The sequence below is a fragment of the Sander vitreus genome, chromosome 12 (genome assembly GCF_031162955.1).
Source record: "Sander vitreus isolate 19-12246 chromosome 12, sanVit1, whole genome shotgun sequence".
NCBI classification, from domain to species: Eukaryota; Metazoa; Chordata; class Actinopteri; order Perciformes; family Percidae; genus Sander; species Sander vitreus.
In genome coordinates this window covers 4,748,997-4,771,496 of record NC_135866.1, presented here as the reverse complement: position 1 = coordinate 4,771,496, position 22,500 = coordinate 4,748,997, and the positions used below count along the sequence as shown (strand labels likewise).

At 41.0% G+C, this 22,500-nt stretch overlaps 1 protein-coding gene across 3 annotated transcripts in view; it reads left to right on the top strand.

Annotated features, from left to right (window-relative positions):
* The window catches only part of zeb1a (zinc finger E-box binding homeobox 1a), a 91,030-nt gene that overhangs the window by 52,999 nt on the left and 15,531 nt on the right, over positions 1-22,500 (top strand). For all 3 annotated transcript variants that reach the window (XM_078263510.1, XM_078263513.1, XM_078263512.1), the window contains 4 exons: positions 1,109-1,291; positions 18,718-18,870; positions 20,446-20,648; positions 21,406-21,535. In XM_078263510.1, the coding sequence (XP_078119636.1) occupies positions 1,109-1,291; positions 18,718-18,870; positions 20,446-20,648; positions 21,406-21,535 (669 nt within the window). The remainder of the gene's footprint in view (positions 1-1,108; positions 1,292-18,717; positions 18,871-20,445; positions 20,649-21,405; positions 21,536-22,500) is intronic.

Here is a 22,500-nt window from a genome sequence, read left to right as displayed (position 1 = left end):
AAAAATGCAAAACTATACTAACCTTGGTACCTGCCAATAGGTACTTTTTTTAGTATCACCTCCATCGAGGTTCCAAGCGAGCTGAGGCGATACCAAAAGGTGACGTGAAAACCTGCAGACTACAGATTGGTCAGAGAGAATCGTCACTAATCACTGCGTCATCATTGCTAGTGACAGACGGGGGTGTCCTGAACAAACCCGCCATTTTTAAATAGTTTAGCCAGCGGTGTATTTTTTGCTTTTGAAACAAAATTTGTCTTCTGGCTGTGGCAACAGCCACATGCCGTGAGTCAAAAACAACACACCTTCGACGTTCTGTGTGTGTGGCGCGTGATGTCACAGCAGTTTCCTGCGGTGTCGCTATGACGACCAGCCACGCTCGCCTCGTGAGGCGGTACTTAATCTGCAATGGAAAATGGAGGATGGGGAACCGCGGTCGAGCCGAGTAGAGTAGAGTAGAGCTGGTAGTAGCAGTGGGTAAGCGCCATAAGAGGTACATGCTACGGGTGGGAATCACAGGGTACCTCACAATACCATACATGACTCACAATACCGATAATATCACACTACAGCAATTCTGTATATTGCTATCAATATATTGCTAGTCAATATTAAAATAATAGATCACGATATTGGTCTAACTATGAATACAAAATGCCTGTGAGAAGGTTTCCTTTCTTCACAGAAAGTCCAAAGACTGTTAGAAAACAGCACAATTAAGTTTTTCACTCTGTAAATTAAAAGGACACAACTATAGAGCAACTCTGGGGCCAGACTTTGGACTTAAACGTGACTGGAGCATCTGTTATTTTCCTCAAACTGCTTTCTGCCATCCCGTTGAAAACCTCTTCCTCTTCGGATCGTTAACTTCTGTTCAAGTTTCCCTCATTTATGTGTTGAGCACCAGCTTGAGGAGCCACGAAATAGCCACACTGGGAGCAGGGAAATCTATTTAGAGCACCCTATTTTATTCATTAGAATATCAATATTTGGCGCCACCTTATCGATTCTCGTACCGCACGAAGGACGTTATATTGCCATATTGATATTTTGTCCCACCCGTGCTACATGTTAGATCATCTTCCATCTCTGTGTCTTTTCTCTGCAGTGACAGACTTCAACAATGGCTTGGAGGCCAGTTCAGACTCAGACGACGAGGACAAGCTACACATTGTGGAGGAGGACAGCCTGCAGGAGCCCGAGGTCGCCAACACCGATGGGACCAAAATGGAGGACAGCCATGGCGCCACAACAAGCCCAGTATTACCCTACAACGGCTCCTTAAATGGAGGTAAGACGCCATTGTGTTTTTGTCAGTATCAGTACCGAGGTTTTTCATTCCAGCCATCTGTGCAATGTTTTTTGTTAAGGTAAATGTAGGTCAGACAGTCCCCTGACTGGACTTTAAAGATTGCTCTTCATTATATCTGTTAATCCCGGGAAGGTTGCTGAGCATGTTTGCTTTCTCTCACACACATTCTCGGCTAGGAGAGGCCCAGTACACCCACAGGCTTACCCAAGCTGTCAGCACACAGCTCTGCTGCAGCACTTGAGAGACAAGTTCAACTTTCACACAACCGCTGCGCCTTGGTAGTCGTAGTTCAGGGAGTGTTGTTCATGTTAATATGGAGCTAGAACAGTGACCGTAATCTGTGGTATTGAAAATAAAAATTGGCATTGAAACAACAAATATTGGCACTGAAAAATGTTGAACTGAAATATAAAACACGAAAGTTATAATCTCACAATGCTATTATTTTTTCACTTTGAAATTTGTTTGCATTATGATTGATTATGATATTTTTTCTTGATGTCTGTCTTTTTTCAGTGACAGGTTTTTTTTACGCTGTCAGGATTTTTAAAATGTCACTGGTTTTCAGTTTCAACTTTCTGTCACCGTTTTGGCGTAGAGAGAAGGGGCTTGAGGGGAGGGACAAAGAGGGTGCGGTTTATGGGTAATTTGCATACTGGCGAGAGACTGTACCTCCACAGGAATCCTCACAGATGTGTTATTACCCATATCTGCAATGGCTTCCACAAGTTCACCTGGAACCTCCAAATCTCAAGTAAGTCTGTTTATCTATCTGTTCTATTTTTGTATAGAAGCAAGCTGGTTTAGTGTTAACTTTTAACGTAAGCTGTGCTGTTTCGGTAGAGGTTAGCACACGTCAGCTAACTTGTGGCTAATTGTAGCTAAGTCTCCCACCGGGGATGTCAATCTTCCTTCTATAATCTAGTATTTATACAGTCAGGTCCATAAATATTGGGACATGTGCTTTAACTGCAGACTTTCAGCTTTAACTTGAGGGTATTTACATCTAAATCAGGTGAACGGTGTAGGAATTACAACAGTTTGTATATGTGCCTCCCACTTTTTAAGGGACCAAAAGTAATGGGACAGATTAACAATCATAAATCAAACTTTCACTTTTTAATACTTGGTTGCAAATCCTTTGCATTCAATTACAGCCTGAAGTCTGGAACGCATAGACATCACCAGACGCTGGGTTTCATCCCTGGTGATGCTCTGCCAGGCCTCTACTGCAACTGACTTCAGTTCCTGCTTGTTCTTGGGGCATTTTCCCTTCAGTTTTGTTTTCAGCAAGTGAAATGCATGCTCAATCGGATTCAGGTCAGGTGATTGACTTGGCCATTGCATAACATTCCACTTCTTTCCCTTAAAAAACTCTTTGGTTGCTTTCGCAGTATGCTTTGGGTCATTGTCCATCTGCACTGTGAAGCACCGTCCAATGAGTTCTGAAGCATTTGGCTGAATATGAGCAGATAATATTGCCCGAAACACTTCAGAATTCATCCTGCTGCTTTTGTCAGCAGTCACATCATCAATAAATACAAGAGAACCAGTTCCATTGGCAGCCATACATGCCCACGCCATGACACTACCACCACCATACTTCACTGATGAGGTGGTATGCTTTGGATCATGAGCAGTTCCTTTCCTTCTCCATACTCTTCTCTTCCCATCACTCTGGTACAAGTTGACTTTGTCTCATCTGTCCATAGGATGTTGTTCCAGAAATGTGAAGGCTTTTTTAGATGTTTGGCAAACTCTAATCTGGCCTTCCTGTTTTTGAGGCTCACCAATGGTTTACATCTTGTAGTGAACCCTCTGTATTCACTCTGGTGAGGTCTTCTCTTGATTGTTGACTTTGACACACATACACCTACCTCCTGGAGAGTGTTCTTGATCTGGCCAACTGTTGTGAAGGGTGTTTTCTTCACCAGGGAAAGTATTCTTCGGTCATCCACCACAGTTGTTTTCCGTGGTCTTCCGGGTCTTTTGGTGTTGCTGAGCTCACCGGTGCGTTCTTTCTTTTTAAGAATGTTCCAAACAGTTGATTTGGCCACACCTTATGTTTTTGCTATCTCTCTGATGGGTTTGTTTAGATTTTTCAGCCTAATGATGGCTTGCTTCACTGATAGTGACAGCTCTTTGGATCTCATATTGAGAGTTGACAGCAACAGATTCCAAATGCAAATAGCACACTTGAAATGAACTCTGGACCTTTTATCTGCTCCTTGTAAATGGGATAATGAGGGAATAACACACACCTGGCCATGGAACAGCTGAGCAGCCAATTGTCCCATTACTTTTGGTCCCTTAGAAAGTGGGAGGCACATATACAAACTGTTGTAATTCCTACACCGTTCACCTGATTTGGATGTAAATACCCTCAAATTAAAGCTGAAAGTCTGCAGTTAAAGCACATCTTGTTCGTTTCATTTCAACTCCATTGTGGTGGTGTATAGAGCCAAAAAGATTAGAATTGTGTCGATGTCCCAATATTTATGGACCTGACTGTAATAACAGTAATTCCTGTCCTAAGGCAGGCAGTCCTAAGGCCAGTGTTATTGCTGGTGCACAAGGCTTGACTCGCTTGCGTTTCTTATTTACTCATTCATGGATGTATTAAGAGAACAAGCTCGGCTCTCTCTACCTGGCTAACACTGCCACGGAACCTTAACGCCCCTCCCCCATAACTCTCCTCCAATCACAAGTATAGCTGCTGACTGACAGGTTTCTAGGCAAATCACACACCACCAATCATAACAGGCATAACGCGTTCACTGACATCTCCTTAACCTGGGAAAACACAGTTACTGACAAACTGCCTTAGCTGAACATAACAGTTAACATTATCATGTAAACCAGTCAAGTACAATATTTTTTAGCTGTTTAACTGATAGGGTCAAAAAAATTATCGGTTTAAGGAGAAATCCGGCGCAAATTAGCTTATAAAGCTTATAAAGCTAGTCGTCGGGGCACTGGTAAAGTAAAATGAAATCGCTATTTCTATACCACTAACAAAGCTCAAAATAGCGACAACGAACGCTGTGCTTGAGCTTTGTTACTGGTTGCACGGCGTCATGACTGTTTTCCCAAGATGGCGCCCGCATGAATGGTACAGTCTTTACAAAGTTCTCAATGCTTTGGTTTACATGTAGGGACCCTCATTATGCTACCGTGGAAGTGTGGTGCTATTTTGAGCCTTGTTAATGGTATAGAAATAGCGATTTCTTTTTACTTTACCAGTGCTCCGACGACTAGCTTTATAAGCTAATTAGCGGCGAAAAAATATTGCAGAGATAAACAGACTTACTTGAGATTTGGAGGTTCCAGGTGCACTTGTGGAAGCCATTGCAGATATGGGTAATAACACATCTGTGAGGATTCCTGTGGAGGTGCGGTCTCTCGCCAGTATGCAAATTATATGCAAATTACGTGTAAACCGCCCTCGTTGTCCCTCCCTTCAAGCCCCTCCTCTCCACGCCAAAATGGTGACAGAAAGTTGAAACTGAAAACCAATGACATTGTAAAAATCCTGACAGCGTAAAAAAAAAAAAAAAACTGGCACTGAAAAAAGACAGACATCAACCTATCATAATGCCAAAAAATTTCATATTGAAATAATATAATAGCATTGTGAGATTATAACTTTTTGATGTTTGTGTTTTATATTTCAGTTCAACATTTTTCAGTGACAATATTTGTTGTTTCAATGCCATTTTTATTTTCAATACCACAGGTCACTGTCACTCTTCTAGCTCCATACCGTTAAAGGCAGGGTTAGGGTTGGTAATGTTGAAGAGCTAGCAAATTTGAAAGTAGCATCTCCTCGGGGCTCTGTCTAACCCCTCCCCCTGCCCTCGGGGCTCCGCCCACACACAGGCATGCTTTAGCATCGCTGCGTTGCTGCTTCGGAGCGAAGAAAGGACCACAATTTTGAAAAAAATGACTACTGTTAGCAATGCAGTAGGGCTGCTCCATTATGGAAAAAATCATAATCACAAATTATTTTGGTCAATATTGAAATCACAAATTGCAATTGTGTTTCGGAAAGATGTTGCAAGTTTGAACTTAACAATGAAACAGTTAAATCAACAGTGAAAACACCTTGAACTGTGAAATTTACCCTTAATACTTTTCCCGTTTGAACTTTTTTTTTTTCATTCAGAACACAAGAAGTTTCCTTGCTAAACCTAATGTGCAAAACAATAGTTTTTCTTGATTACACTGTTTTTGTGATCGCTAGGAGCCAAAATAGCAATTCAAATTTGATTAATTGTACAGCCCTATAATGAGGCGACACGCATTATCCATACTTAGGATGCCTATTAACAACAGGTGAAGGGACTGCTAATCAAAACTAGCTTTTAAGCTAACTCCGGCTCATGATACATGCATTTACATTTCTTTTATTCTAAAGACTGTTTTAAAAAAAAATGCAAAAAATAAAATAAGCATTGAGCTCAGGCTCATAGACAGGAGAGTAGAGTACACGCAGCAGGCAAGCAGGCATTTCATTGGTTCTTTCCAAGCGGACGGCGAGGCAGTGATTGGTGGGCATTTTTACAGGATTACAGCAGCTACAGATGACAGATCTTTTTCGCTCCTTTTTCAGAGCCCATAAGTAATTTATTGCTGTCGAGTTGTAAAGATCATTTCAAACAATATGTAAAAAAAAATGTTGCAGAGTTGAATCAACAGTACTGAACTCCTTTATCACTGTTTCTGTGACATTCTGGACAATAATCCAAACGGACAGTGATAGCCAATAATGTGCACAGAAATGTCCATATGGCTTGCATGTGTAATTTATCTTCATCACTACTGTAAATAAACTTTAAAGGTACATTAATATAATGGTGTGAGTCAGCTCAGTGTATGGTAGTACTATCATCTTCATATGCTCATGCGTGGACTCTTGTGTTTCAGTGGATGCATTAGAACAGGTTATCCACGCAACTGTTGTTAAATGGAACCAAATCCGGACAGAAGCACACTTAATGTTCACTGTGGTGGGTGTGCATTATTGAGAAACGGTGCTACATTAGCTAAAGTCCATTTACAGTGCAGTTTTTGTAAGTCCCTGCCTCCTAATTGAGTAATGTGATGGCAAGAGGCCACCAGGATTAAAAAGGCGTAAACTAAGCATTCTGCTGGGAGCACGAGTCAGCAGAACACGATCACAGCCTCGGCGTGGTGCGTGATATTTTCCGATCAACAGAGAAGTGAAGAGTGATCACAAGGCCGAGAATTAGAGCAAATTAGAACATTCGATGGAGGGAATGCAGACAGAGAAACAACATTAAAAACATAAAACAACTAAAGCAGCAAATAGTTCCCAAAGTCAACCACAATCCTAGATACATCAGGCAAATCATCTAAAGCCAGATGAAAACGAACAGAATCGGTCCTAGCAAACTGGATTTGCTGCAACTAATGCCCATAGCTGCCAGTTAGCTAAAACAGCAGCTTTGGGGGCATATTCTAAAGAGTGCCTTTGTGCCTCTTAACAGACACAAAATCCAATTATAATGTCTGTGCAACATGAACAGGGCTCTTACGTGACAACAAGATGCGTTTTCAACTCAGACAACCTGCCGCTAGCTCGTCCTGCTAGCTGCCAGCTGCTAGCTGCCATCCGGGAGTGTGTTCAGCCAGGCTTCTGTGGTAATAATCATGCATCAGTTCCATGCGTATTTTTAGCTCATCTACTGTGTGTGACATCAATCTGGCGTTGGTGAGTAGGAGTCTTGGCAGTGGCGATTTGTGTGGTAGTTTCCTTAGCCGGGCTAGCAGGCCCGACCGGCACCCTTGCTTCTCCTTCCTCCCCGCCTTCCTCGCCTGCCGCGGCCGACAACAATACAACGAGCGCCCGCTTGTCTGGTGGATCTCCTCCAGAGGACAGGTCATGCCTTTGCGGCGAGAAATTGTAATTTATTTCCCCTTCAAAAATAGGTAATTGAGCACTGTAGTGGTTATGACCATATCAGTGACTATGTAACTACATGGAAATGCGATAAATGATGTCTGTGGCTTGCACAGTAATAGCGTTACTGAAGGCTAGCTGTAGCTCGTGCTTGGAGCAGCTGCTTCATCTGCCTGTTGCCCCTCTGTCTGTCTCGTTCTTTCCAACTCTTGTGAGGCTAATTGTTCGTCTGTATACTCGGGTTCGAATAAATAAGGACGACCATCAAACTCAAAATCCTCTTCCATGTGTTCAATATCTTCTATATTTTCCATAGTTACGTTACTCCAAGCTTCTTCCCTTGTGAACACCTCTGCTTTTAACTCTTCACACACTACGCTCCAATCTGCACACTGCTCTTTACCTTTTCCTGCTACAACTGAATTCCCACAGGACTTCAGCTGCATTAGCTGCAGCAACTCCAGTTTGCTAGGACCGATTCTGTTGTTTTTTTTTGCTATCGACAGTACTCATTAAGCCTGCACGATATTGTAAAAAACTTACATTACAATATTTTTTCCCCCTGCGATATATATTGCGATATGAAAAAAAGACAAATTTTTACAAGAGGACATAAATAGCCCTATTTAGAAATACTAAATCATTCTCAACTACTGGGGTTGATTTTGTAGGGGAGTGCATCTACAAAGAAAATAAAAATGAAAAAGGAAATGTTCTTATGTGAACCAGTCTTTGTTGAACTTTAATGCTTTACAAAAACCAAAGCAAGTAAGCGGTGTGATTACTCTTCTGAAGTGATTTTGGAGAGGGAAATTAGGAAGAAATACACTGGTTGACTGACATGACACCATTGTATTCATATAATATCAATCCAGGCTAAAGTGAATGATATTAATAATGCATGTTGCTTCCTCTAAATTTCAGGTTGTGGTCGACTAGCGGGGCCTGCTTTGGTTGTTTGATAACCTGATTAAAATTGATCATGATTGTTGGTTTGCTGTGCATGCAGAGCCTGCATGTCACACTCTTGCAACAAATTGTGTATCCAAGAGCACTTAAATCAGTGTAAATGACGTTATATCAGAAACAGACTGCTGTTGTAGACTAGTGTTACGTTTCCAGCGTTGCAGCTCCGAACCATAACGTTAGTTGGGACAGACGCCTTGTTTCTTTAGGCTAACTATGTTAGCTTTAGCCTGGCTGGTAGCAGCTTTCTGCGGTAAAAAATGGCCGGGAGATGTCGTGATTACGTTGCATTAATCAGGTGATTTAGTTTGTCTTTGCAGCAAACATAAAACACTGACTACTGTAGCTTCACTACCCATGGAAAAGCATGTGCATCACTGTGTCATTGGCAGCTGCCGCTTACGGTACTTTTCTACACACGGGAGAGCCTCACTTCCCATAACAACCCCCCCTCCCCCGTCGGACTAACGTTACGTCACATGACCACCTGTCTTAAAGGGGAAGGGTCGGCCGGTAACAATCATGGAAAAGGAGAACGGTGAAAGTTTACTTTTTTATCAAGCACCAAAGAAGTTGTAGTGTCAACATCGCAACGTCCTGCGATGCGACTATCGCACATGCGCACATCGCAATGTAGACGATGAAACAGAATATCGTGCAGCCCTAGTACTCATAAATTTATAGCAATCAAGATTAACGTAAAAATTGCCCGGAGTTCTCCTTTAAACACCTTTTTTTCCCAGTTCAGTTCTGACCTTTGGAAGAAAAGATCCTGAGACCAAAATCTTTTTCTTGCTGTCTGTTCCAAAGGCTCTGGCAAAGGGTCAGGCTTTTTACTGTTTGACTTAAATCTTTGATTTTAAACTGTTATCAAGATTGATTTAACTTCTTTGCTGCTGCTGCAATGTCTAAGCTCTGTAAACACACCCTTTGTTATACCTTTTACACCCATGACAGAAAATAATGAACCCAACAGGTTTAAAAACCGAGCAGAGGTAGTAGTAGTTATCTGAGTCAGCTGTCTGTGTGAAAGACTCAACTGCTTTTTTTCCCCAGTTTTTATTGTTTGGTATGACAGTGGTATAAGAGGCAACCAGTTCCTGCTCTGCTACACACAGCATGCAGCACAATGCAAATACAAGAGATGCTTGGATGAGATTACTGAGCCACAGATGAAAAGTGATGAAAATCAGAATGAAAGTGTAATCCAGTCAGAGCTTTTAAGCAGAGAAGTGAAGCATGTAGAATACTAGTTATTTTTAGTACATTAGTATTGATGTTTCTGTTATGGTGGACAGACTTTGTATTGTGCAACCTGCAAGATGTTTCTATCATTTTTATTATTATTTTAGCCTTTGTAGGTAACTTTTTTTCTAAAGCAGCGGTCAATGATTGCACTGTGAGTCCACCAAGCTGCCAATTCAGAGTTTATGTGACTAAAGATTAGGGGTGGGGAAAAAAATGTATACAGTATTTTTCAGTCCACTAGATGGTGCAATTGAGTTTTTTCAACAGATGTTGATAAAGTTTTCCTTTGGGTACATCATTTGTTGAAAGTCGAATAAAGGTAATAAATTGCTGTTCAAAATCGCAATAATATTGTACCGCGAGATAAGTATCGTGATGATATCGTATCGTGGGAACTCTGGTGATTCCCACCCCTACTTAAAATAAGCCTGCATCAAATTTCAGACAATCACAGACATTGAAGACAAAATTCACAACGTTTAGTAACCAACCAATCAGAATGCAGCATGAAATGATGCAGAATGCACGGTCTGAATGCAGCAGTGCTAGTATATTTTTTTTAATCCTGTTCAGTATTTACATGTTAGGGCTGCTGGAGGATTCACCAGGTATTCATCGCTGTAGGATTCACCAGGTATTCATCTCTAAATCTGAAATGCCTAAAAATGGAGATTGCACAGTCTGACACAGATTGCAACCAAGATTTGATTAGACGCATCTCGCAGTGTGAACCTGCAGTATCACTGTTTTCACACAGCGTATAGGGGTGTATTCTTTGCCGTTGCTGATTGATTTGTCTGTGTACATGGACCTGCTCCCTCTTTGATCAGATTATTTCAATCCTCCTCTCCGCCTGTCGCACAGCCAGATGTTCTGCTCTCATCTCTTCTCTGTCTTTCTGTACAACACTACATCCTAAAGGCTAATTGGCCTACAACACACACACACTCTCTCTCTCTCTCTCTCTCTCTCTCTCTCTCTCACTCACTCACTCACTCTCACACACACACACACACACACACACACACACACACACACGCATCCTTACTCTTCTGAATTGAATACCCCCCTGTCCATCCATCTCTGATAAAAAAAAGAGCTTCATCATCACTTCTTGTCATCTCTGTCCTCAGACTGGTGTCTCTGTTCAAAATGAATGACTCAGTTTTCCCCAAATTAGTGCCTGCCTAACTATGAAGATATATTACATACATATCACCCAAATGTAAGGTATTACAAATATATAATAAAAAAGCAGAGAACATAGTGTTTATGTCTTGCCACATATTCAGTAATGTTGTCTTCACATATCCCCCTTATATTTATTAGAATGTATTGGCTGCTTAAATTAACATATTAATGAGGGAAAAGAAATACCTACTAATACCTTTTTAATCAATTTTATATCTATTGCAACAACTTTTGAGTGCGGCTAACAATTATTTGAAGGATTGATTAATCTGCTAATTATTTTCTCAATTAATTGATCAATTATTCAGTATATATGTGTAAAATGCCCATCACAATTTCCTAAGCCCAATGTGATGGGTTCAGATGTCTTGTTTTGTCTAAAACCCACAAATATTCAGTTTACTATCACAAAGGAAAGCAGCAAAACTTTAAGAAAAGGATATTTGGCATATGTTGCTTGAAAAATTACTTTGAGAGATAATCGATTAACGTTTACAACAACTCATAATTTCAGTTCTACTTTTGAGTTCGTATGATTACTCCAAGACAGGAATGTTAAGTGAGATATACTAGTGAAATAACATTTTAATGGGTTTCCTCATTAGCACTGCTGGGACTGTGTTTGACTGTGGGGAGTTGAGTCAGCTAAAGTGCTTCTCGTTTGTCTGTGCAGACAGGTTTTATTTCCACTGCATGTCAACTTGTAGATGAACACAGTACAGGTTTATTCATGCAGGATGCAACACGGCTGCTTCTTTTAAACTCATCAATCAATTTCCTGCTGTCCTTCCTCTTATTCTGCCCATTTATAGTTTCAGAAGTTTCACCAGCTGCAGGAAGTGCAGACAGAAAGACTCTTTTGGATCTTGTGTCACTTCCAGACAGCTTGAGAAGGCTCTTTAAAACTCTTACATTTGCATTTAAACCTCCAGATAACCTATAGAGAGGATCATTCAGCAACAATCTCAAACACACACAACACGAACCAAACAACAAAACTACCGCAAGATTGAATAAGCAGAGGCAGAACCAAGTTTGCATTCAATAGCAGAGGCTGATTGGCTTGTGTTAACGCCGCCTCTCAATGCCCTATTAATCCTTGATTCCCTGAAAACAGCTCAGCCCTATGCAAGCATCTGCCTTCAGTCAGCCAAGCAGGAAATACTAAAACCATGGAGACGGCGAGAATGTGACACCGAGAGATATTGCTCTCAAGGCTTGTTTCATTGTTTCTGAATAAAGCCTTACATGGTGTGAGCAGTGTTCATGAGTGCTACTCGCTCTCTCTTTCACTTTGTGTCTCTCCCTCCCTCAGCTCTCTCTTTTCTCCTCTGTGTACTTGCTATTTTTCTGCAGTCCCTGGTCTCTTTTCATCTTTTTGTGTTCTTCCAGCTTGCCTTCTTTGCCTTTGTTTCCCCTGTTTTCCTCTCCTCTTCTGCTCGTTTTCTTCTTCCCCTCCGAATCCAGCTACAGATATTGTATGAAAGCCTCTCCTCACTGTTTGAAGTGATCGGTGACACTCCGACTTTGGATATTATTAGCCGTTAAGTCGCTGTTTAAGTCCCACAGAGGGTATGCTGAGCGTATTGTTGTTCAGTAAACTTCGACATCAGCATCACTTTTTTTTGGACGAACTAACTTTAGGCCTCATCCTCTCTTTGCTCGAGCAGGTAGGACAGTGCATACAGCCGTGAATATCAGAGCCTGACATCAGCATGACCTATATTACTGGCAGACTATAGTTGATAATAACTATAAATGATAGTACAGAAATGCATTTGTTTGAAGTAACATGAGAAACAGTTTCCCTAATATATTTATTTTTCCAGCTGTGAAATGTCCCGCTCAGAACTTATCATAGTCACAATTCATAGAAATCAAATTTAAGGGAACCTTACCTCTTAACAACATTAATATTGGCTGATATATTGTAAACTAAAGCTGTCAGTCTTCCTCTATTATACCATTAGAATTTCATTTGTTATTTTTTTTTATATTTGAATAATATTCAAATATTAAATGCTCAAATGCAGCCCGTTATAAATATGTACTACACTACTCAGGCTTATGCATTGTCAATGCCACTATAAGCATGTGGTTTTTGTTACACGTTCTGTCCACTAGAGGGACTACCAACATCAGCCTGGCCTTGAAGGGAATCTACGTCATGGCGCATTGCATTTCTGGCACACCGCAAACAGCGACAAATAAATCAGCATAGAACTCTGTAATGAAACATTATATAACATTATATAACAGCCTTTACAACAGAGCCACTTCAATACACATTGAAGTGGCTCTGTTGTAAAGGCTAATGTTGCTAGGTTAGCACAATGACATGATGTTAGAAAGCACAGCATAAACAATTTCTCATAAACTAAATAACAATAGTGTTAGCCACGATGCTAACGGCATTGATAACAAAGCCAAACGGGCTGTGCCCGGCCGGGCTCCGTGGCAAACCCGGCCACCAGACGCTCGCTGACGAGCCCTCCATCTGGGCCTGGCTCCAGACGGGGGCCCTGGGCGAGTAACTCGAATAATTACTAAAAATCCTTGAGCAAAATTACTTGACTTAAAGCTTTGTTTAATCAATGTTACCAACGTTGTATCACTCACAGTGTTTCCGCACGGATGATTATTACTGCCGCACACCGGTCTGACGCTGCTGTTGAAACATGCCATGAAGACTGACGGTGGAGATTACAAAATGAAGAAAGAGCATAAATAGTGAGGGACTAAGAGAAGAGACAGGCTGGAGAAAACAACAGAAAGTGTCCAAAGTTTGGAATCAGTTCAAATGTAATTAAAACGAAAACTCTGTACAGTGTGTCTACTGCAAAATCGAACTAGCTTACCACATTAATAGCACGACGTCAATGCTTCAGCATCTCAAAAGAAAACATTGAGTCTAACTTAATCATCCGTTCCACGAAGCGGACCCGACAAAAGTAAATCACAGAGTCGTATGGACAATGAAACTACACCAAACACAACAACTACCAAAAACAAAGACAAGAAAATACGTAGTGGTGGCCACAATTTGATCTAAAATTGTGGCCACCAAAGCTATCCCTTTGGAAAAACAGCCGAACAAAGCCGAGAAACAGAGGAATACAACTTTATTTTCTGATTGTTTCATGGTGGTTACATTCTAAAGCAGAAATAAACACATCCACACCTCTGCACAACCCTGTGGGAAGATGCCGCTTTGCCAGATTTTGTGTTTTGAATGTCGAGCTTCATCCTGTCGCTGCGTGTGTGTGTGTGACAGCACACAGCAGCACAAACCCTGTGAGCTGTTATTGGCTGGGGGTTACACACCCACGTATGGCCCAAAGACTATGGTTGACACCCAGAAACATCCCAAACAGCGAAATAAGAAAATACAGCAGAGGGCAGGGTCTTTGCAGATACAGACAGCACCACACACTTCTGTTGGGTCATAAGTGATAATTGAGAGGGATTACTTTTGTATGAGTCTATAAATAGTTTGTTAGGAAAATGCTGCTTAGTATACCTTAAAGTAATTGAGCATCGGTACAAGAGTGTACGATAATGTATCTGACTTGAGTCATGCATTCTTGGAATTACCTGTTGTTTTACAGCTGCACCTGCAGTAGAAACCAGCCTGCTCGCTCTTTTAGAAAAACATTAACAAACCAGGAAGGAGTAATGTCTTTAGTGTGTGTGACGGTGTTGGAGGGAAGTCATGGAAAAGTCATGAAATGTTGCAGCGCTGCTGAGCCACATTGAAACCCTTCAAAGGCTTTGCATAATATTTTTGGATTGTCTGACTTTCGCCCCTTTCTTTCCTCCCCGTCTGAGAGGAGAAAGCAGGGAGAGAAGTTGGTGTTGAAATGGTCCTCTGGTGAGATATTAGTGTCTGCTACTCCCCCTGCAGTTTGGCCCGCACTGCAGTTCCAATCCATCCTGCCTTATAAATTCACCACGGACTCACAGTGACAGGTTCTGGCAAGGTACACCAGTGCAGTGCTCTGTGCATGTGTGTGTCTTCAATGTGCTTGTGAATAACACTGAGTGTGTGAGCTTGTTTGTGCAAATGTGTCCCATTCAGTGTGTGTGTGTGTCACATGATTTCCTGTTTTCATTCCATTCTGATATCCCACATGTGTGTTGCAGGATCCTGTTCGTCATTACTGAGTGGCATTTTGTGAGGCATTAAGTGTAATTGTAGAGTGCGGTGGGAAAATATGCAGAGAGGTGTATCGAGAGGAGGGGGTGGGGTTGGGAGTCATGGAGGGAAATACAGGGTGGGTCACAAAAAGGGTGAAAGAGTGATGAAGGAAAGTGAAGTTAGCAGGAAGGTGGAGGACAAGAGGAGGATAAGTAGAGAAAGGAAGTGATAGATAAGTAAGGTGAGGGGGAGAAAGAAAGTTAGTAAGAGAAAGAGGGATGAGTAAAGAGAGAAAGGAGCATGATGAACGTTAGATGAGTGGGTCTCTGAGGGGGAAAGAGAGACTTGAAAAGCTTGTGGATGAGATCATGGTAAGCAGATCTGTGTGCTTAAAATGAGGCTTAACGTTGCTCGGCCTGGTCCCGCCCCCCTTTATGAACACACACACACACACTGCACCTATCCCTGATGAGTCTCAGCAGGAAGAGGCGTGGCCTTTGGCAGCGGTCCTGCCTGCATTTAAAAGGCTTGATCTCTATGGCAACAGTGGTCGCAGTTTCACCTCACTGCTTGTTTCTTATCAATGTTTTTACACACCGAAAGTGAGGTAACGTCTCTGCCCCAGATACTAGTACAAAGCAGGGCAGCAGACACCATCCACTATATGTGATGAAATACTGTTCTAACCAATGAGTAACAGATGCCCATTACTTATACAGGACCTTTCAAAATAAGGTGTTTTACATAGGCCAAGCAGGAGTAAAACATGTTGAGTCTGAAAGAAGAGTAAAGACAGCAAACTAGAAAGTCTGGGTACTAAAGTACAAAATAAGAAAAAACAAACAATTTAACTAACGATATAAATGAAATGATGTTGCCTTGGCTTTTGCCTGACTTGAGGCACCCTGAGAGGTGGGGCATCTAATAAAAAAATGCTATCCAGGTGCATTATGGGAAATGTAGGATCACATGTTTTTGGAGCTTTGTCCATAACAGACAAAAAGTCAAGATAGCTCAGTCTCTGCTGCTTTGATTAAGCCCTTTTTTATCTGTCTCCTGTGAGTACCCCAAATTTAGGGAGGGGAGTACTTTTTAGGGCGCAAGCACCGACAGCGGCGAAGGCCCTATTGAAACTGAAGGAATTATTTAGGGCCCAAGCGCCGACAGGCCCTATTGAAACTGAAGGAATTCTTTTTCCTTCGTCCGGCAAATTAATTGCCTTTTTGAGGGGCTTTAACATACTCAAAAAGTCACCAATCAGGCATGGTCAAAATTTACGTATTTTAATGGTTTCGGGAATAGGCGCACAAAAATGGCTCGCTAGCGCCCCCTACAAAATTAAAAGAATTGAGCCCCTGCAGTACGTTTAACGTAGACTAATGAAACGTGGTACACATATTAGCATGTCAAGACGTACAAAAAATCTCATTGGAGCCATACCCTTAACGCAACAGGAATTCCGCCATTTTCAATTGAAAGTTCGAAATTAGTGTGATTTTGGCCATTTTCACATATCGTACTTTAACGAACACCTCCTAGAGATTTCATCCGATCGACTTCAAATTTGGTCTGTGCCATCTTAAGACTTTAAAGATGAAAAGTTATTAAAAGACAAACTTTTCGTCATAGGGCATGGCCGTTTTGTGCGTTTCGCCATCGAAACAGGAAGTGGGTGTAACTTGAGTGTACATTGTCCAATTGGCTCGAAACTTTTCAGGATTCTAAGAGTCCAACCCTGAGGACATCTAAAGGCCGATTTTGACTCAAAGTTATAGCGCCCCCTAGTGGCAACAGGAAGTACGCCTAAAAGTCAAGGTGCTATACTTTAACAAACTTCAACATTCAGTCTGTGTCATCTAAAGACCTTAATGATAAGAAGTTATTAAAAGCAAAACTTTTCGTCCAACTGTGTGGGCGTGGCGTGGGGGACATTTTGAGCATTTATCGATGAACAAAGAAGTTGTTGTAACTTGAGCGTACGTTGTCCAATTTGGCCGAAATTTCTCACATTTGACAAGGGTCCAGGCCTGAGGACATATATAAGCCAAAATTGACTTTTGGTCATAGCGCCCCCCGCTGGCAACAGGAAATAAGCCTTATATGACAAACATCATCCGATTTACATGAAACTTATAATGTGTGGTCTACATGTGATACTGAGCCGCCCCTATACTTTAACCACGGCCACTTATTCAGGCCACGCCCCCTTTCATAACATTTGAACCGTTTAAGGTAGACCCTTGTGTGAGGTATCATTGAACTCAGCAGGCAGTTCCCTTTTCATTGGTGACGATTTGCAGTGTCTGAGTGCCGTGTAAATGCACGGCCGCAAGGAGCGGCGTCCGCCAGTAACCCCGACGTGCAAGGAGGTGCGAGGGCCTGTCCAACGCTGCTTGTTCTTTTTATTTCTTCTTTTGAGGAGAGCTTCTTGGCAATGCAAAATTAATTTCGGTGTAAACTGACAATAAAGTTGTATCTTATCGTAATGTCATGACAAGTTATAACAGCAAATTCCAGCCTTTATGTCAGACTTGTTTACATCTTATTGCACACTGTGTCAGAGCTCAGACATTCAGCTTGTGGTGGACGATAATAAGCACTTTAATAACTTTTTTATATGAGTTTGTTTGTGAGCATATGCATTCATGTCAGTGTATGTCGATATGTCTCCCACTTGAGGTTATTTTGAGTGTTGTGTTTAATGAGAGGCAGGATGAAGAGCAGACTGACAGTGTCATACCACTGTTACATCCCAGGGTCACTTTCCTCTAAAGTGCCACATAGCATCAAGTCCAGCCGTCTAAGTATTCCTTGTAAGGCTCATTTTAGTATCAGGGTAACACACTCTGTCTCTTTTTCAGCAAACCAACTGTTCCACTTTAACTCAAACATCATCAACACACTTCATCAGGACAGTTCAGCTGATCAGATAAGCTGGATGTAGCTGGATACAAGTAATCCATTAAAGATGGTTTCATTCCTGAAATGCTATTTGGAAAGAAAACATTACAATATCAGCAGAAAGTAAGGTTTTTTTTAGCAAATATCGTGCCACAGGTCATGGCTTTCTACACAGTACAGCTATTAACATCGACAACGGCAGCTTTGTTATTTTCTTTTAACCTTAGCCAATTTAGTAATTTTAAACTTGAAAAAAGGTCAGTGGCACAAGCTGTGGGATATTTTCTTGTGTGGTTTTGAAAATGTTAGACTTTGGTTTTATACAGAAATTTAGAAGTGTCATTTTAAGTAATTTTTTGTCATAGTGTTAGTTGATGTTCCTTTCACCGTTCTCATCTCGTCCTTTAGACAGGCTTCAGCCTCTCTTGTAGGTGTGAAGAGTTTCAAATGTTTGGCCAATGTCTAGCTGCCAAAAACTTGATTTGATTTTCCTCTTTTGACTCCATCCTGTTGACTTCATCAGTATTTTCTCACTGTTGATGATATTAAATTGAGCTTTGTACCTTCAAAACATCAACAGTGGGATAGGTGGGATTATTCAGATAATGGGCAGCCACCAGGATTATTAACAAAATCAGGACATGTACCTTTAAGAAGGGTTTTCAAAGCCATTTGGTTTATTGACCAAAGGCCAAAAAAAATTCTTAACTATTTTGGAAGATTGTACTCTATAGGCATTGATTTTACAAATATAACAAGAGAGGAACATGCTCATCACAGGGAATTATTTAAAGGCCTTGTGGCACTCTCTAGTGGTGGTGCTGCAAAACAACATCACATTCAGCTGCTGAGTCAGTGATCGCAGCAGAGAGAGTTTTGTAAATATTTATAGTATCTATAGTTGGATGGAGACTTTTTGTCACTGGTCAATAAGTCTGTCACCTTGCTCTCCTGTACGAATCCACTACTCAGATTTAAAACCTTGTGTGTGTGTGTGTGTGTGTGTGTGTGTGTGTGTGTGTGTGTGTGTGTTTTCAGTGAAGGAGGAGTATGTGTCAGAAGAGGAAGAGGAGGCTGACAAGGAACCTCTAGTGGAGGAGATCCTCCAGCAGGGAGACACAGCCGTCATCTATCCTGAAGCCCCTGAGGATGAGCAGAGTCCAGCAGAGACAGGAGGCGCTGATGAAAACGGTAACATTCACACAATGACATATACCACTGCTTACTCATTTCAGTGTCTGTGCTGTCAGTGATCATTTTTGTATCCTGTACTTCATAATGCTGGAATCAAAAACGTTTGATGCTCACAAGCCATTATTTCTAGTTAAAGCCGCACTAAGCAATACTTCAACTTGATTAAACAACGGTCACATAACTGGAACTCAAAAAAAATATTTTATACTAATTCAGGTCCACTTTACAATTAAGCAAAGCGTCACATTTAAATTAGGGCTGCGAGATATGAGGAAAATATCTAATTGTGATTATTTTGACTGATATTGCGATATGATTCACGATATTGGAGGGAATGATCGTTCTTGTATCATTATTTTAATTTTCATTGAAAAATATATAAATAAAATGAAATAAAAATCATTATAGTGTAATTGTTGCGAGGATCTGTACCAAACAAAGACTTTTTCTTTAGTCTGTAGGATAGGATTTGTAGGCCGGAGCTCCCCTAGCACTAGTCCATTTTGTATTTTCAAAAAAATTGCGATTAATTGTGCAGCCCTAATTTAAATAACTAGTGAATAATAATATGTTTGACTATGTTTTTTTATCCCTCAAATTGCATTATAATTTCACAATTTATGTTAAATAATACAAAATGTCAACTTCCTCCTGTTAAACTTAACGATTACTATTACGACATTAACTTTGACTGTGTGGACAAAGATGGAGAAGTGCTGGGCAATGCTGTGAGGGATATGAACCTGTAATAAAACTAGGGATTCCAGGCTTGAATGGGAGCAACAACACAAAAACACCCATTTAACCACTATCAATATTTTATATCATTATATGGGAAAGTCTGGCACTGCAACCAGAGAACACAGAGACTTTTGATTAGATTGATTTTGCTGTGAGGGTTTTGATTTGATTTATTTAGCACTTGTAAAAAAAAAAACTTAAAAAAAACAATGATACATTTAAGAGACATTAAGTAAAAAGGACATGCAAAGGAAAGCCAGAAAACCCTCAAGGGGCTTGGCATGTTGGGTTCCCTAGAATAATTCAACAATATGTAGCATACAGTAAATAAAAGAATTTAAAAAAGCATGCAGTCTATAGAAAAGGGACAAAAGAAAGGAGCAATTAAATGAAGAGAGAAAATAAACAGTGAAGAAAGAGAGAAAAGGAAAAGTGATCATAAAAAAAAGCTAAACGTTCAGCTTCATATAGCAAAGTCCAGACACTCCACTTTAGTATCAAGTGCTCTGCTAGCAGCTATTAAAGCCAAGGCTTAGGTCGAGGCGACCCAGGTCAAAGAAAATGAAGGACTTTAAGGACTAACATGAGGATACACAGCTGGCCAATCACAGCGGGAAGTGAGCGTGACTGTCGTATCGTCGGTTTCACAAAGTTACAGAAATGGCGGGACACAGCCCCACCTAATCAGATGTTGGACTGGAGAGGGAGGACAGTGGAGGGGCGGGGGGGGTTCAGAAGCTGGTCGACCATCTGATGAGCACTTCTGATGAAGCACAGTGGCAAATGAAAGCATCACCTTCCATGTTCCTCTCCCTGCTGTCTCTGTCCCAGGCACACCAGATTCCTTCTCCCAGTTGCACACCTGCCCGTACTGCTCGCGGGGCTACAAGCGCAACGCCTCGCTGAAGGAGCACATCAAGTATCGCCACGAGACCAGCGAGGACAACTACAGCTGCTCGCACTGCAGCTACACATTCACGTACCGCTCACAGCTGGAGAGGCACATGAGTCACCACAGGGGCACCAGGGAGCAGGTAACACCAGAGGCATCCACTCTGTCCCAGGTTTTAAATTGCGGGCTGCTGTAGCATGTGTCTACCACAGGATCATATCATATCATTCCTGGTAATCAGTCACCCGTTTTACAAAACCTGTGGGTCCTGGAAAGAGTCTCAAATATTATATATATATATATATATATATATATATATATATATATATATATATATATATATATATATATATATATATATATATATATATTATCTGGTTTGAGTGCTGGGTTTATTTGTCTTTGGAAGTCTTATATTAAGGCTTGTTTCTTTGTTTTGGATTTTAATTCAGATTACTACAAACTAGTTTGTACAACTTGTATCAGCTTTACTAGACATACAGACCACATATTTGTCAGCAACATATCTTGGCTTTCTCTTTAATTGTATTCTGGTGTTGTAAGTGCTGGTCACCTGACAAATGAATGAACTTTTGGGTCTGCTTTCATGCACTGTGATTCATTATTCATTCAAAATCAACATGCAACTTTGTAATCTGCAAATCCAGTCATAAACTAAAAAGTCTGCATAGATAATCAATGTTCCTCTTGAACTTTGATCTTTAGTAAAACTGAAAAAAAGGAAATTTTTTTTTTTTTAAAAAAAGGCCAAAGCTTTTACTCTGTTAAATTTGATAATTCTCCTTTATGAATACTAAACAGCTCATACAATAGAAAAATAAAGATGTCTTACTTATTTCTATTTCATAGTCTATTTCTATTTCTTGTGTCTGTCTCAGCGCCACGTTACCCACCGGCCGACAGGTGGATCAGAAGGAAAAGGTGGAACCCGCAAGTTCATGTGTACCGAATGTTCCAAGGCCTTCAAATACAAGCACCACCTGAAGGAGCACCTGCGCATTCACAGTGGTGAGCTGTTGCCGCAGAAACCGCCCACTCTCAGTCACCACATACACACACACACACACACACACACACACATACACAGAGCCTGGCAGTCTAAGTGTTCAGAACTCAAGTCTTGCGCCGTTATTCATTATCTGTAATAGCTGTGTTTGTGGTTGATTGATGGTCATTATCAAATCTACACACTCATCACTAGTTCATTATAACTGTTAGTTTTGGTATGTGGATTTCAATGTTATTTATTCATCTCTTTCTGAGGTGCTCTGTTACAATGTACAAAAACATGTGCATGAAAACATTATAAAAAAGTTATTTCAAGGTGAGTATGTAACTTTTCCACGTTAGAATGTCTAAAACTAAAACTAGACCTTTATTACATATTTTGTTGAGGTTGAGCATCATAGAATAATTAAGACATTTTCATTTGGTTTCTAAATAACTACACATCAGCGCTCTTTCTGGATTGGACAACGCTGCACAAAGCGATATATATATATTTAGTTTTGTTTAGGCACTTTCAATGAGAGCACACAAGTCTGGGTAAGGCCGGGCACCATGGACCGCAGGTTTACTCATCTGCTCCACTCACCGACACACCTCTCTCTCTCTCTCTCTCTCTCTCTCTCTCTCTCTCTCTCTCTCTCTCTCTCTCTCTCTCTCTCTCTCTCTCTCTCTCTCTCTCTCTCTCTCTCTCTCTCTCTCTCTCTCTCTCTCTCTCTCTCTCTCTCTGGTTCAGTTCTTGGGTTTGGAGTGACTGAAATCTCAGTGTGTCCTGGAGGCTCAATTTGAGATGTAATCAACCAACATGTAGGTTTTTTTTACAATAATAATCAGTGGGTAGTAGCTTTATTCTGCTCTGCATTGATTGGTTGGTGTTTTCCTTTGATTTTTAATATGGACAGAATTCTGCATGCAGGGCCTCAATGGGATGCTTGTCCCATCTACTATAGTCCCGATAACTGAGTGGA